Consider the following 14,586-nt stretch of genomic DNA (forward strand, 5'->3'; position numbering starts at 1 on the left):
TTTCTGCAATGGAGAATTAAATGATAGATAATTGGGTCCTACCCTTTTTTTCTTTCACCTCTGTCACCCCAAGGCTGTATATTCTCCAGTTTCCCTTAAGAGTAGGAAGAGGATTCCCTTTTCCTTTTTGTGGCTTTGTATTACTAGAAAAAAGAAATTAGGGATGGGGGACATTTCTGAGTGAGTAGCCCCTGGCATATGAATATATTGGGGATAAATAAATGTATGTATGGTTTAAATACTCTGAACAATTTCCAGATATTCTCATGATGAGTAGCACACTTTAACATGCCCATTGTAGTACTCTTTTGCATTTTTAATTAGCTTTGAGAGAGAAAAGAACCACAGTGGTTGCACAACTGAAACAGCTTCAGGCAGAAACAGAACCAATTGTGAAAATGTTTGAAGATCCAGAAACTACGAGGCAAATGCAGTCAACCAGGTAAACTCTTCTTAATTTTGAATTCGAAAAATTCTCGTTTCTGGATTAATACAAATGTTAATTCAAACTTTATCCAGTATCCCATAATAAAAGTTCATAGGTTTAAATGAGTGCTTTATTCATTTTTAAATGTTCATTTATCCTTATTTTGTAGGGGCCATATAATTAATAAATATTAATATTAATACTTTTTTTTGTTTTTTTTTTGTTTTTTAAACTTCTTTAGTACTTATCTGTACTGATTATGCTACAGAATTTCCATCTCCTATTTCCCTCTTCCTGGGGACATTTGGCAATGTCTGGAGATACTTTTGGCTGTCATAACTAGAGGGGTACTATTGGCACCTAGTGAGTAGAGACCAGTTATGCTGTTAAGCATCCTACAGTGCACAGGACAGCACCCCTCGCGCTACTCCCCAACAAAGAATTACCTAACTCAAAATGTCCATTAAGAAACGCTGTGCCACTGTGTGGTGGCTCACGCCTGTAATCTCAGCACTTGGGGTGGCGGAGGCAAGCGAATCGCTTGAGCCTAGGAGTTCGAGACCAGCCTGGGCAACATGGCGAAACCCTCTATCTACCAAAAAAATAAAAGCAACAAAAAGTTAGCCAGACGTGATGGTGTACGCTTGTAGTCTCAGCTACTTGCTACTTGGGAGGCTGAGGTCAGAGGATGGCTTGAGCCCAGGAGGTGGAGGTTGCAATGAGTCAGTGTCATATCACTGCATTCCAAAGTAGGTGACGTAGTGAGACACCATCTCAGGAAAAAATAAAAAAGAAACCCTGTGCCTGTGCAATACCTAGCGCCTTAGAGCACAACTCGTTATAAGAGAAACCTGAGTTCACTTTATTCCTGGCTACATTCTTTCATACCCTTCTAAGCTCCATGCCTCGCCCAAGGAGGGTAGTTTTGAGCTGATAAGATTATTTTATTCCTAACTTCCCTTTACCTGGAAATAGATTTACTGTTTCGTAAGCATGTTGCCTTACTCTGACTTAGTACATGTCACGGGTAGAAGTCCTTTGGGTTATTAGAAACATTTAAAAATAAAATCTCTTACTAAAATTGAATATTATCATTTGAGATAAATCCTAGCTACCATTGAATTCACTTGAGGAATTGCTGGATATTTTGCCATGCTATACCTTTAATTTCTATGTGTTTAAACCAAATTTTTAGAGATTGGCTCTTAAGTTTTCTTTTGTGATTTGTGAAGATGTTACCAGATATTTTTAGAAAAGCAACAAATACACAATTACTGTGCCATACTATAGCATACTATACTATACTATGACATATACTACATATAAATACAGTCAACTCTCTGTTCTGCATCTGTGGATTCAACTAACTGCAGATTGAAAATATTCAGGAGAAAATCTAAAAAATAACAATACTGCAATAAAAAATACAAATAAAACTACAATATAACAACAACTATATGATATTTACGTTGCATTAGGTATAAGTAATCTAGAAATGATTTAAAGTATATGGGAGGATGTGTATAGTTTACATGCAAGTACTGTGCTATTTTACATAAGGGACTTAAGCACCTGCAGATGTTGGTATTTGAGGGGGCTGGTGAGTAGGGGGTAGGCGAGGTCTTGGAACTAATGCTCAGGGGATACCAAGGGATGACTGTATGCAGGAAAACACGCACACAGAGATATATATATACACACATTACATGCATAGGCAGAACTATATATTATACTAAACTACTTGTATGCTTTTAGAATAAGTAGTTTTAGATCTTCAGGTCACATGTAGGTGATTACAAAGGGACACCTGAAATAATCCAGTTGTTAGACTACAACAGAAAATTTAGGATGTTGTAGTTCAGTCACTCAAAGACTGGGAAGTTATGGGATCAAAGTATGAATAAGATGAATGTAGATATGTTCACCAGTTAGAAAAAGAGGATCCTTGTAGCTTAATAGGTACTGAATTTGAGATAAATGAAAGGAGCATGTGTTAAAAACTTGTAATCTTATTATACTTACAAACTACCTATTTTCAGTGTGAAAACCTTTTTCTTGCAATTCCCCCTTTTTAAATTTCATTGAATGTACAGTATCATACTTAACACTTTCCCGGAAATAATCAGCCAGAGGACAGTGATTATATACGTGAGTAGTGTAAGTAGTGCAATACAAAGTTATTCACTGTGATCCACTGCAAGTGTTCAGTTTTTGTGGAAGTTCTTCTGTGTTGGAATTTCATGTACATTTCATACTCAGTATTATAATACACCTATATTTTTATGGGGACATATCTCACCCCATTAAATCTTTAAGCAAAATTGTGCTCCCTAAGATACATTATAGCATATTTCTTCTCGTGAGAAGGATAAGAAAATGTTTTCATTTTGGAAAATGCAGTCAGGTGCAGTGGCTCACATCTGTAATCCCAGCACTTTGGGAGGCCAAGGTGGGCAGATCACTTGAGGTCAGGAGTTTGAGACCAGCCTGGCCAGCATGGTGAAACTTCATCTCTACTAAAAATACAAAAATTAGCTGGGCATGGTGGTGCATGCTTGTAATCCCAGTTACTTGGGAGGCTGAGGCAGGAGGATTGCATGAACCTGGGAGGTGGAGGTGGCAGTGAGCCGAGATCATGCCAGTGAACTCCACCCTGGGCGACAGAGTGAGACTCCGTCTCAAAAAACAGTAACAACGAAAATGCTCATAAGGTGGGCAACTACTCTTATATCCCCTGTCCCGTGATGTCTTTATTATCAGTTTGTCTTTTACCAGTCTGTCAGCATCTCAAGATAACGCAAAGCTAATTTAAGAAAAATTAAATATGGCACTTGGTTATACCTAGTGATTATGTAGGGTATGTAGCGTAGCTGTCATGTACATGAGACATGATTTTTTTATTTTTATTAATTTTTTTGAGACAGAGTCTCACTCTATCGCCCAGGCTGGAGTGCGGTGGCGCCATCTGTGTTCACTGCAACCTCCAGCTCGCAGGTTCAAGCGATTCTCCTGCCTCAGCCTCCCAAGTAGCTGGGATTACAGGCACCCGCCTGGCTAATTTTTGTATTTTTAGTAGAGATTGGGTCTCACCATGTTGGCCAGGCTGGTCTTAAACTCCTGACCTTAGGTGATCCACCTGCCTCAGCCTCCCAAAGCCTTCCAAAGTGCTGGGACTACAGGCATCAGCCACTGTGGCCAGCCAGGCATGATTTATTAATCTTGTAAATTTGTCAGAATCATCCTTTTGAAAAATATTAACAGATTGGAAGAGGGGACAAAATTTGTATATAAGATTAGTTTCTTGTAGTTTGTACATGGTACATTTATATCAGTCTCTATAATTAGACTGTATTATCTATTAGAAATGTGACCACAGAGCGCAAAAACCATTCTCAATAGATTACCGCTAAGTAGACTTCTGACCTTACTAGAAATAGTCAGAATCTTCTGGTTTTATTACCTGACAGACTTCTAAAGGCCTTACGTTAGTTGTGGTGAAACAACACTAATTTTCAGTTAGAACTAAAGACATCTGAAAGTGAATTTTAAAGTTTGTAGCTCTCCTTGTATACTTACTCTTTACATTCAAAACATGTAATGTCCTGCTTATTTTATTCTGGAAATCTTAAAACATTTACATATTTATTTAAGGTGACTTTGCATAGGTAATAATTTAGAAGTTGGATATGCTTATTTTGTTTTCTGTGGCCTTTAAAATACTGTAATTTTTTTTAATTATTATTTAGGGATGGTAGGATGCTCTTTGACTACCTGGCGGACAAGCATGGTGTAAGTGTTTTAAAAATATTTTAAAGGTGTCATGTTTTAATGATGCTGACTAAAGACTGGTTTGTACAGATAGGCTCATGGCTTGGCCTAAGAATATAATTTCCAGATTAATTTATTAATTATAAAATCTGGTTCTATTTTTAAAACCTCAGTTTTTATAAATTGTTGCTGATAGGAAAATAGGTGCTTATAGCTCACCTTTAGGTAACAGAAATTCTCAAAGCTTTTATTTATTCCAGAGTTGTAATAGCTGGCATTAGTTGTTGGCATTTTATATTAGTGCCAACAGCAAGCTAAGTATTATATATTATAGGGCATAGGATGCCTTTTCTTATGGATTAACAAGTAAGGCAAACAGAATGAAATTTGAATTAGAAATGTTTTGAGCAATAGAATTAGGTAATACTTTGGCCGCCTTGTGGAACACAATGGCCTTTGAAATTATCAAAGTCTTTATAAGTCCCCAGATTCACAAATAAAGAAATGTTATAAGCTTTCCTAACCATCACTCAATCTCATTTCCCTTGTGTTAACTCAAAGCATGAGGCTTTGCATATAATTCATTATTTAAGGGGTCCCCAACCCCCAGGTCATGGACCAGTACCAGGGGGCCACAGAGCAGGTGATTAGAAGGTGAGCAAGCATTACCATCTGAGCTCTGCGTCCTGTCAGATCAGTGGAGGCATTAGATTTTCATAGGAGCACGAACCCTATTGTGAACTGCGCAAGCAAGGGATCTAGGTTGCACGCTCCATATGAGAATTCAACTAATGCCCTGATAATCTGAGGTGGAACAGTTTCATCCTGAAACCACCTCCCCCAGCACAACCCCCATTAGTTTACTTCTTTAAATAACTCCAGAGGTCAGTTCTTTAAAAGTCTCCCAAAAGCTGCCACCAAAAATAAATACCATAATCAGAGATAGATTTTAAAATATACATTAGAAGTTGGTGAATTAAACATTCATAGTTTTGACCTCAAAGACTTACGAATTACAATGGGGTTTTAAAACTCTGAATTAAAGAGAACCTAATCTTTTTTTTTTCTTTTTAGTTTAGGCAGGAATATTTAGATACACTCTACAGATATGCAAAATTCCAGTACGAATGTGGGAATTACTCAGGAGCTGCAGAGTATCTTTATTTTTTTAGAGTGTTGGTAAGTATAAGTACCTGATTTTTTTTTTATTTTTTTTTGGCTTTTGTAAGATTCTCTTGGTTCTTCAAAATGTGTATATAGATTTGCGTTTGTTCATTAAGTTTTCAACAGTCATTAGCCAAAGAGAAAAAAGTAAAGAAAACCACTGAAAAACAGAAACCTTGTTTCAGGGCCTCAAAATTTGGAGGGTGATTTAACTTGTTCTTGAAATCCAAAAGTAGGAACAATTTTGTGATTTTTAGCATTAACAGAATCATATCATGTAATGGATTTATTATTATAAAATACAGCACAGTGAGTGGCACGTTGTAGGTGCTTAATATTGTTGAGTAAATCCATTATTCCTGATTTAATACTTTATGGTATGTATATTCCTTGAACTTGTTCTAAACAACTGTGGAATCATAAGGGTATGTGAAATATTTTATGCCTTAGTAGTAACCTTTTTCCACTTACCTCTGCCTTCTGCTATTAAAATATAAAGATCAATGGTTTCTTCATTACGTGGGGTGTAGATGAGTTTAAATGGTACTATTAACCATGAAGTATCCTGTTACCTTGTATTTGACAGGCTTCTAGATTTAGTGCTTTTGTTAGAGAAGGAGAGTTGTGTGAAGCCAAATTAAAAATCAGACCTTGGCCAGGTGCGGTGGCTCACGCCTGTAATCCCAGCACTTTGGGAGGCTGAGGCAGGCTGATGACCTGAGGTCTGGAGTTCGAGACCAGCCTGGCCAACATGTTGAAACTCTGTCTGTATTAAAATACAAAAATTAGCTGGGCGTGATGGCACATGCCTGTAATCCCAGCTGCTTGGAAGACTGAGGCAGGAGAATCACTCGAACCGGGAGATGGAGGTTGCAGTGAGCCGAGATGGTGCCACTGCACTTCAGCCTGGGTGACAACAGGACTCCATCTCAAAAAAACATAAACGAAGTAAATAAAAATCAGGCCTTCAAATTGATGTACTTCGTTCTCACTCTGTCTTCTGTTTAGGAAAGTGTATTAAGTGCCTTCTACAGTTATCAAAACATCCTTGTTTTAGCTAGCCTCTCATTTGAGAAATTATAATTTGTTACTCACCTTGGACTTGTAAGTAGGTACTTAAAGTCTAAGATTTCTTTTTTTCTTTTTTTTTTGAGACAGGATCTTGCTCTCACCCAAGTTAGAGTGCAGTGGTGCCATCATAGCTCACTGCAACCTTAAACTCTTGTGCTCAAGAGATTCTCTTGCCGCCTGAGTAGCTAGGACTACAAGTGTGCATCACCACTCATGGCTAATTTTTAATTTTTTTTTTTTCCAAAATGGAGTTTTGCTATGTTGCCCAGGCTGATCTCAAACTCCTGGCCTGAAGTGATCCTCCCTCCTCAGCCTTTCAATGCTTTGGGATTTACAGACATGAGTCACTGCACCCTGCCTGTCTAAGATTTTCTAGTTAATCCTAGAAGTTGGGAAAAGACCTTAAAACAGAGACTTTTTGTCTTCCAACCTTGGAACAGTTTCTTTTTGCCTTTATTTTCTGGTACTTTTTTCTTCACTTGTAGCTCCACATGTCGCAAAATAAAGTCTCTTGGCTGCTGTCTGTGGTTATTTTCTAGGAAATTAAATTTTCATTTTGTAGGGAGGGAGAGATTAGTATTACTGATTCAGGTAATTTCGACACTTAAATTGCATAGACAACTTCACTTTTTGAAACTCCACCATCCTTTAAATAAAAAGATTTTCTGTTTATTTCCAACTTTGCTTAAGAAAAACAACTTTTTTTTTGCTCCCATTTGTAGATGAATTCTTAATTTACAGATTAGCTGTGGTTCACTTGCAAGTGCATTGAAGGTAATCAGTGATGCTAAACTTGTAGTAACTTATCAAAAAATTCCATCAGTTTTACTTTGAATATTACGAGGCATTTAGGAGAGCAAAAGTTGATTACTTTGGAAATGTAAACAGCTTAAACCAGGATTGTAAAATCAGAAGCCTGGTATGATTACAGGTACATGAAAAGAGTTGGTTATTTATATCATTTGTTAATGCTGGGAGTGAATTTTGAGAATGAAGATTTAGTGTCATGTTAGAGTTCCAGCACAGTAAATTTATTGTTGTTGGTCAGTGAGTGAATGTGCCATTTTGCTAAGACATGGAAATTTAAGGTAACTGCTGGAAATCCAGATATTGAAACTCTTCTAGCATATCAACCCTTGAAAGCGGGTTGGTATGAAGAGCCAACTGTAATGACATGGAGTTTAGCCAGAGTAGTACACATGAACCTTTTGAGGATTAAAAAACTTGCTACACTGCTACAAAAAGCTTTTATTCTAACACATATAACACATTCTAGTGTTAATAGTATCATTATATTTATGTAGTATGGTTTTATATTAGTCTGAAAATTTCTACAAGTGACAGGTTTGTACTTGTAGATTTGGTGAATTTTTATGTTTACTTTTTAAAAATATGAAGATACAAGTTAATTTCCTGTCTTTAAAAAATTGGGGGGTTAGTTTTAAACTTTTGCATTGCCCCTAACAAATCTTGTGCTGGAACTCAAATGATACTTTGATTAAGTGATTGAATACTGTGATATAAACACTAAATTAATATGTTTTACATCAAAACAGTCAACATAGAGTTACTGGAAATTCTGAGAAGTTACGTTCAATTCATTTTTTAATTTTTGTCCTGTCTTGTGCCACAAAACATTTGTGTTAGGTGAGAGTTTGTTGCTTCCTATTGGCATATTGGCAGGCTAACAGTGCCAAGCTTAAAAGAATAGATATCTTTTTCTTTTGATTTAGATAGCCACTACCATAAGATCTGTGTATTTGTTTGAGGTTTTGTTAATAGCAAATCTAAAAATCTTGTTTGGATTTGGGATGAAAAATGTCAGTGTTTTACTTTAGTTAATTAATTTTATTTTTTGCAGTGGCCTTTTTTTATTTCCAAATACTTTTCTGGTGGTTATTTTAAATCTATAGTTAGGGAAACATAAGCTATGAAAGAGCCATTGTAACTATGATCTGAGATTAGAATTTGACTCTCCAAATGACCTATTGTAGGTCAGTGTTGTATAAATTAAAGCTGTGTGACCCTAGAATCTGCCCTTTAAAAAAAAAAAAGAAAAAGACTTGTGGATTTTAGAATACACTGAGGATTGTTCAGGTACACTCTGTTTGGTTGTGAAACTTTTTTGGTTGTGAAAAAGACTTGTGGATTTTAGAATACATTGAGGATTGTTCAGGTACACTCTGTTCTTTGTGAAACTTCTGTTTGGTTGTGAAAATGATGAAACTGGTTTGGTGGGAATTTTTGAAAACTTTTGCTTTAAAAGTTATTAGCACTATTGATTATTCTATTAAAATTTTCCTTCATTGTGGCCTTTGCTCTGGCTCCATAATATATCCCATTCCCTTACTCAGCAGCTCTTTGAAACAAAAGTGATTTTAGTTCCTAGGACTATTTGTTATATTTTTGGAGCTATATCTTTCCCTCCCTCAGGATGTGAAATGTATTTCCTGTTTGTATATACCACTTCAATTAAAAATATTTTTCCTTGAGGCTTAAGACAGTATGAGTAATGATAATTTTTGGAGGCATTAGGATCTTGACTGAAAATTTCCCTCTGATGTACTCTGTTGTGATGTCACTGTAAGAATTGTGCATTTAATACTGATTTTCAAGCATAGTTTTTCGTATTTTAGCATCTGAAATCAGAAAGTGTCTTTACTGGGTTTTTCGTTTTGGAAACATAAAATAAAAATGTATGTTAAGATTGATGGCATCTTTGACTTGGTGATATATTTTAATATTCAGATGTCCTTTATAAGAATTAAACATTTTATCCTTTGTAATTAGAACAATTATTTTATGGATTTTGATAAACCGGTTTTTAAATTTTCAGTGAATTTTGAAACATTTGTGTACTTGTGTGGCTACCATTAAATCAAGATAAAGAATATTTCTGTCACCTCAGAAAGACCCTTTTTCGGTGATACTCCACCCATGGTCCTGGGCATCCATTGACCTGCTTTCTGTCCCTGTAGATTAGTTTTGCCTGTTCTAGAATTTTATGTATGTAAGTGGAATGATGTACTATGTATGTGTTAGGCTTATTTTTACCAGCAAGTTTTTGAGATTTATTCATGTTATCATGTGTATCAGAAGTTAGATTTTATTTATTGCTCAGTAGTATTTCATTCTGTGAATTTACCATGGTCTCTTCAATGTATTCATCTATTGATGAACATTTGGATTACTTTTAGTTTTTGCCTATTAAAAATAAAAGTGTTATGAATATACATGTACAAGTTGTATTGTGGATATACTTTGTGATAATAACCAGAACCAGGAGTGTCATGGATACATTTCAAAATGTAATTTATAAATCTAGTCCCTATGTTATTTGCCTGCTCTTAGAGTGTGCCAAATGTTATTTAGTACATTTGAAAGGAAGACTCTCAATATAGACTGAGTTTGTATTGTGGTCCCCAGTGTTTAGATTATATATCTGTAAATATGTATATAGATAAATGTAATTTTACATATGTAAATATATATGTAGATATATGTAAATCTATATGCATATCTCTGCGATGATTTTCATCATCATTTTAATAACTCATATTTACCAAGTTCTTACGCTGTATCAGGTGGTAATTGTAATCTCTGTATGTCTCATGTCACTTAAACTATGCAACTGAGGTGGGTTTTATCCCCATGTTGCAGTGAGGAAGCTAAAATACAAACTAGCTGTTAAGTGGTAGAGACAGAATTCTTGATCGGATTTCTGATCCTGCACATAGAATTTAACTTGTGATTATGATATCTACTTGATATTTATACTATTATGTAAAAGTACTTCTGTAAAAAATTAAAATTGAAATTTCATCTGGAGGTGTAGAGATGTTCCCCCTCTACTACCCTTACTGTTTCTACTGCTTTAGCACATCTGAGTGGTTCAGAGTCAGTTTACCTACTTCTACTGCTTTGTTTTGAGGGAGTGCAGCTTTGCTCATTGTTATTAGCCTGGTCATCGTGAATGCTTTGAGTTTGTGACTGTTTTACCAGTGGATAGAAGAGGTAGGGATGGCCCTTAGTCCTCTCTTTTTTTGGGTTAAGACTGTGGTGTAAAATTTATAGGTTTCATGATTAGAAGTGTAATTTGGGGCAAGTTACACTCTATGTATTCGTTCACCTCTTGAAAATGGGAATAAAAAATAGAGGGTTTTTGTTAGGATTACAGGGGAACACCAACTTGTATTGCTCAGTACATAATCCTTCAGTAACTATTAATTGTTAATCAGTGGGCCTGTTTTTTTTTTCCCCTGTCTCCCTGTCTCCATACTGACTTCATTTGTGTCATAATTTGGAAATATTTTTTGGTTCTGTACATAATTTCTCATTACATTGTAAATGAGACTCACGAGTCTTGATTTTCCACATCTTCATTCTAGCGACAAATTACATATGAATCTAACTTGGTTTCTAAAGTTTTAGGTGCCTGAAATTTGATTAGTTGTGTATAAATTATCTAAAGTGGGTTATAGTAAGATGATGCTGCGGTTTCCTAGTTATAAAAGTTATTTTTTATTTTCTTATCTAGACTGAATATTGAAGACCTGAGTATTTTTAGCAAAGGTTTTTTGAAACAAACCATTGTGATCCAATAAACACTTGGATAACTACAGTTTTGTGTAGAGAGCTATAGGTCTTTTAGTAGGCTAGAGGGATACATGGGTATAGAACATACATTGAGTTTATTCTTCAAGAATATTCACAATATAATTAATTATGGTTTCTTAAACAGGTTCCAGCAACAGATAGAAATGCTTTAAGTTCACTCTGGGGAAAGCTGGCCTCTGAAATCTTAATGCAGAATTGGGATGCAGCCATGGAAGACCTTACACGGTTAAAAGAGACCATAGATAATAATGTGAGTTTGACTTTTTCACAGTTATTGTCTGAGATATCTGTGTATCCTTCACCCTTTCTGATGAGGAAAAACACTATGCATTTTGGGAATAAAAAAAAATTTCAAATTAGCTTTTGTTGACCTTACAAAAATCATAGTGGCTTAACTAGTTTGACTCTCCTTGAACGAAATTGTCAAACTTCTTTTGGCTCTTAGAGAAAAAAACGTAGCCTTCATTTCTGTTACACAGTTACTGTGTCCTTTTTTTCTATGCCAGTCAAAATAACACTATGCTGTTAGTGCCAGCTATTATTGAAAGTCCTATGCAGAAGACAGTTTTCATCTACAATTATCTAATTAAACCACTTACTATGAAATGTTCAGCTTAATTCTTGCTTTTAAAATGTTTTCTGAAATGATTATAATTTATAACTTCTGTTAGAGTTTATAAATTAGAACGTCTTCACTGGACGTTACTGAATCTGTCTCTACAAACAGGGTAATAATTTGGAATGTCGAGGATCATGCAGAGAGAAGGCATAGGGGATCAGACATTGATCATAATGACCCTCGTGCATGCCTTAGAAGGGCTCATTTTTAATTACAGTTTTGAAGTTAGTGATGTTTGTCCTGCCTCTTTCTTATATATTAATATTTTTTGTGTGTACATTTTTAAATCCTTTAGTCTGTGAGTTCTCCACTTCAGTCTCTTCAACAGAGAACATGGCTCATTCACTGGTCTCTGTTTGTTTTCTTCAATCACCCCAAAGGTCGCGATAATATTATTGATCTCTTCCTTTATCAGCCACAGTAAGTTATTTCACTGTGTAATTTTGGCTCTGTTTAGATAAAATTATATGGAATTGTTTAAAATTAAAATATATGTTTCTCTGTCATTTGAATTTGTCACCTGTTGTTTTGTTTTTTGTTTTTTTTCCTTCATGTACTAGATGTGCTTGTTATTGAAAAGCATGCGACTCTTAAGTAAATTGTTTGACAAAGTGCACCCTAAGCCTTTTAAAGTGCTATTTAAAGTGTGGTCACTGGGCCAGCAGCATAGGCATCATGTAGAATCTCAAGACTCACCCTAGAACTAAATTAGAATTTGCATTTTAATAAGATCCCAGGTAACTCATGTAAACATCCAAGTTTTAGAAATAAGGCTCTAGGCCATACTACTTGAAAGGAATATGTGCATCCTGCAAATCTTTTTATATCATCTTTGCTCTGTCAACCAGCTTTTGTTTAATCTTTTGGTGATGAGAAATTCACTGCTTATGAACTAGGCCATTCTTTTGTTAGCTAGAAATTGTTTGTAAACTTTACTCTTCCAGTGGAACTCAAATACCGCTGAAACTTCTGCCCATTATTTCTTGTTTGTTTGGAATGACAGAAAACAAGACTGCTTCATGGAAACTCTTTAGATGTTTTAAGATAATTTTTTACTCCTCTCTGCTTCCTTCAGGCTAAATATCTCTAGTTTTATTAAGTAACATAGTTTTTCAGACCCTTTAGTATTTGATTGCCCTTTTAGATAATTTCTATTCATATTCTTACAATCTAGATCTTCATAATTGAAATTTTATTCCAGGATTGTCATCTAAACTTTATAGATTACAGTGGCAATATTAGCTCCTATTACTTGTACATATGCTTTTACTAATATAGCCTAAGATTATAATAGCAATTTTAGCAATCGCTTCATGGTATGAGTTATATTGTATTGACTGTATTGGGCAAATTTTGCAATACTTTTTTTTTTTCTCTGAGATAATGTCTGGCTCTGTTGCCCAGACTGGAGTGTAGTGCCGCTATCTCAGCTGCTGACTGCAACCTCTGCCTCCTGGGCTCAAGCCATTCTCCTGCGTCAGCCTCCCAAATAGCTGGGACTACAGGCACATGCCACCATGCCTGGCTAATCTTTCTATATTTTGTAAAGACAGGGTTTCGCTGTGTTGCCCAGGCTGATCTCAAACTCCTGAGCTCAAGCAGTTCACCTGCCTCAGCCTCCCAAAGTGCTGAGATTATAGGCATAAGCCACTGGGCCCAGCCCTACATTAACACTCTTAGTTCATATTGTTGTTATTTGTTCATCTAAATGAGGATTTTATAGTTTCATTACGTTTTATCTTGTAGAAATGAAAATGGCTTCATATAACAAATGAAATAATAAAAATTCTAAATCATAACGAAATGCTATACACTTGGCTGATATCTTCCAAAATCTGAAATACCGTATGTGGCATTATCAGATCGGTTAACTGAGGGAGGCATCCTAAGGGGTTTTGCTTTGTTTTTAAATGATTCCATTAAAAGGATTCTGGGTCCTGATGAATGTATTGGTCAGTATTTAAAAAGTGTGTGCATAGGGGAATATATCCTCACTCTGTGGGGCAAAAAAACCCCTATTTGAACATCCAGTAAAGCCCTCCTCCTTAAACATTCTGATTAGATATACACTGAAAAACCACTGGATATTTGGAAAAAAGAGAAAAATGACATTAAAATTATATTTGGAGTATTTTTACCAGCCAATGGTTCTTAAACATTTTGCCCTTGGAACTCATTTACACTATTAAGAATTATTGAATGTAGTCCAGGCGCAGTGGCTCATGCCTGTAATTTCAGCACTTTGGAAAGCCGAGGCAGGTGGATCACCTGAAGTCAGGAGTTCGAGACTAGTCATGGTCAACATGGTGAAATCCCATCTCTACTGAAAATACAAAAATTAGCCCCACGTGGTGGCGGGCACCTGTAATTCCAACTACTCAGGAGGCCGAAACAGAATTGCTTGAGCCTGGGAGGCAAATGTTGCAGTGAGCCTAGATCACGCCATTGCACCCCAGCCTGGGCAACAAGAGCAAAGCTCTGTCTCAAAAAAAAAAGAATTATTGAATGTAATTTTCTTTGCATTGGTTTTATCTCTTGGTATATACAGTAAGTCCTCAATATTGTCTCTAAGTTCTTGGAAAATGCAACTGTAAGCAAAACAATGAATAATGAAACCATTTTTTTTTCTCATCAGCTTCATAATCAAAGAGTGTTATTTGGTTTTAAAGTTACAGCTTCCAAGAACATACCGATTATGTTAAGTAAGGACTTAACTGTATTAAAAATCAAAACAAATAAAAAATTTTCTCATTAATGAATGGTAAATTGATTAGATTTAACACATAATAGAATTTTAACGAAAGTAACTTTAAAAACAGAATTATTGAGAAGAGTGACATTGCTTTACATTTTTGCAGACCTTCAGTTGCTGGGTTAATTGAAAACTGAGTTTTCATGCCTGCTTTCTTGCAGTCTGTTG

General features: G+C 35.6%; 1 protein-coding gene across 2 annotated transcripts in view; it reads left to right on the top strand.

The window, feature by feature from the left end:
- EIF3E (eukaryotic translation initiation factor 3, subunit E) overlaps window positions 1–14,586 on the top strand; it is a 45,223-nt gene that overhangs the window by 6,679 nt on the left and 23,958 nt on the right. For both annotated transcript variants that reach the window (XM_011976553.1, XM_011976554.1), the window contains exons 3-7: window positions 325–442; window positions 4,174–4,216; window positions 5,270–5,374; window positions 11,172–11,297; window positions 11,962–12,086. In XM_011976553.1, the coding sequence (XP_011831943.1) occupies window positions 325–442; window positions 4,174–4,216; window positions 5,270–5,374; window positions 11,172–11,297; window positions 11,962–12,086 (517 nt within the window). The remainder of the gene's footprint in view (window positions 1–324; window positions 443–4,173; window positions 4,217–5,269; window positions 5,375–11,171; window positions 11,298–11,961; window positions 12,087–14,586) is intronic.

Source organism: Mandrillus leucophaeus, unplaced genomic scaffold (genome assembly GCF_000951045.1).
Source record: "Mandrillus leucophaeus isolate KB7577 unplaced genomic scaffold, Mleu.le_1.0 Scaffold1686, whole genome shotgun sequence".
Taxonomy (NCBI): Eukaryota; Metazoa; Chordata; class Mammalia; order Primates; family Cercopithecidae; genus Mandrillus; species Mandrillus leucophaeus.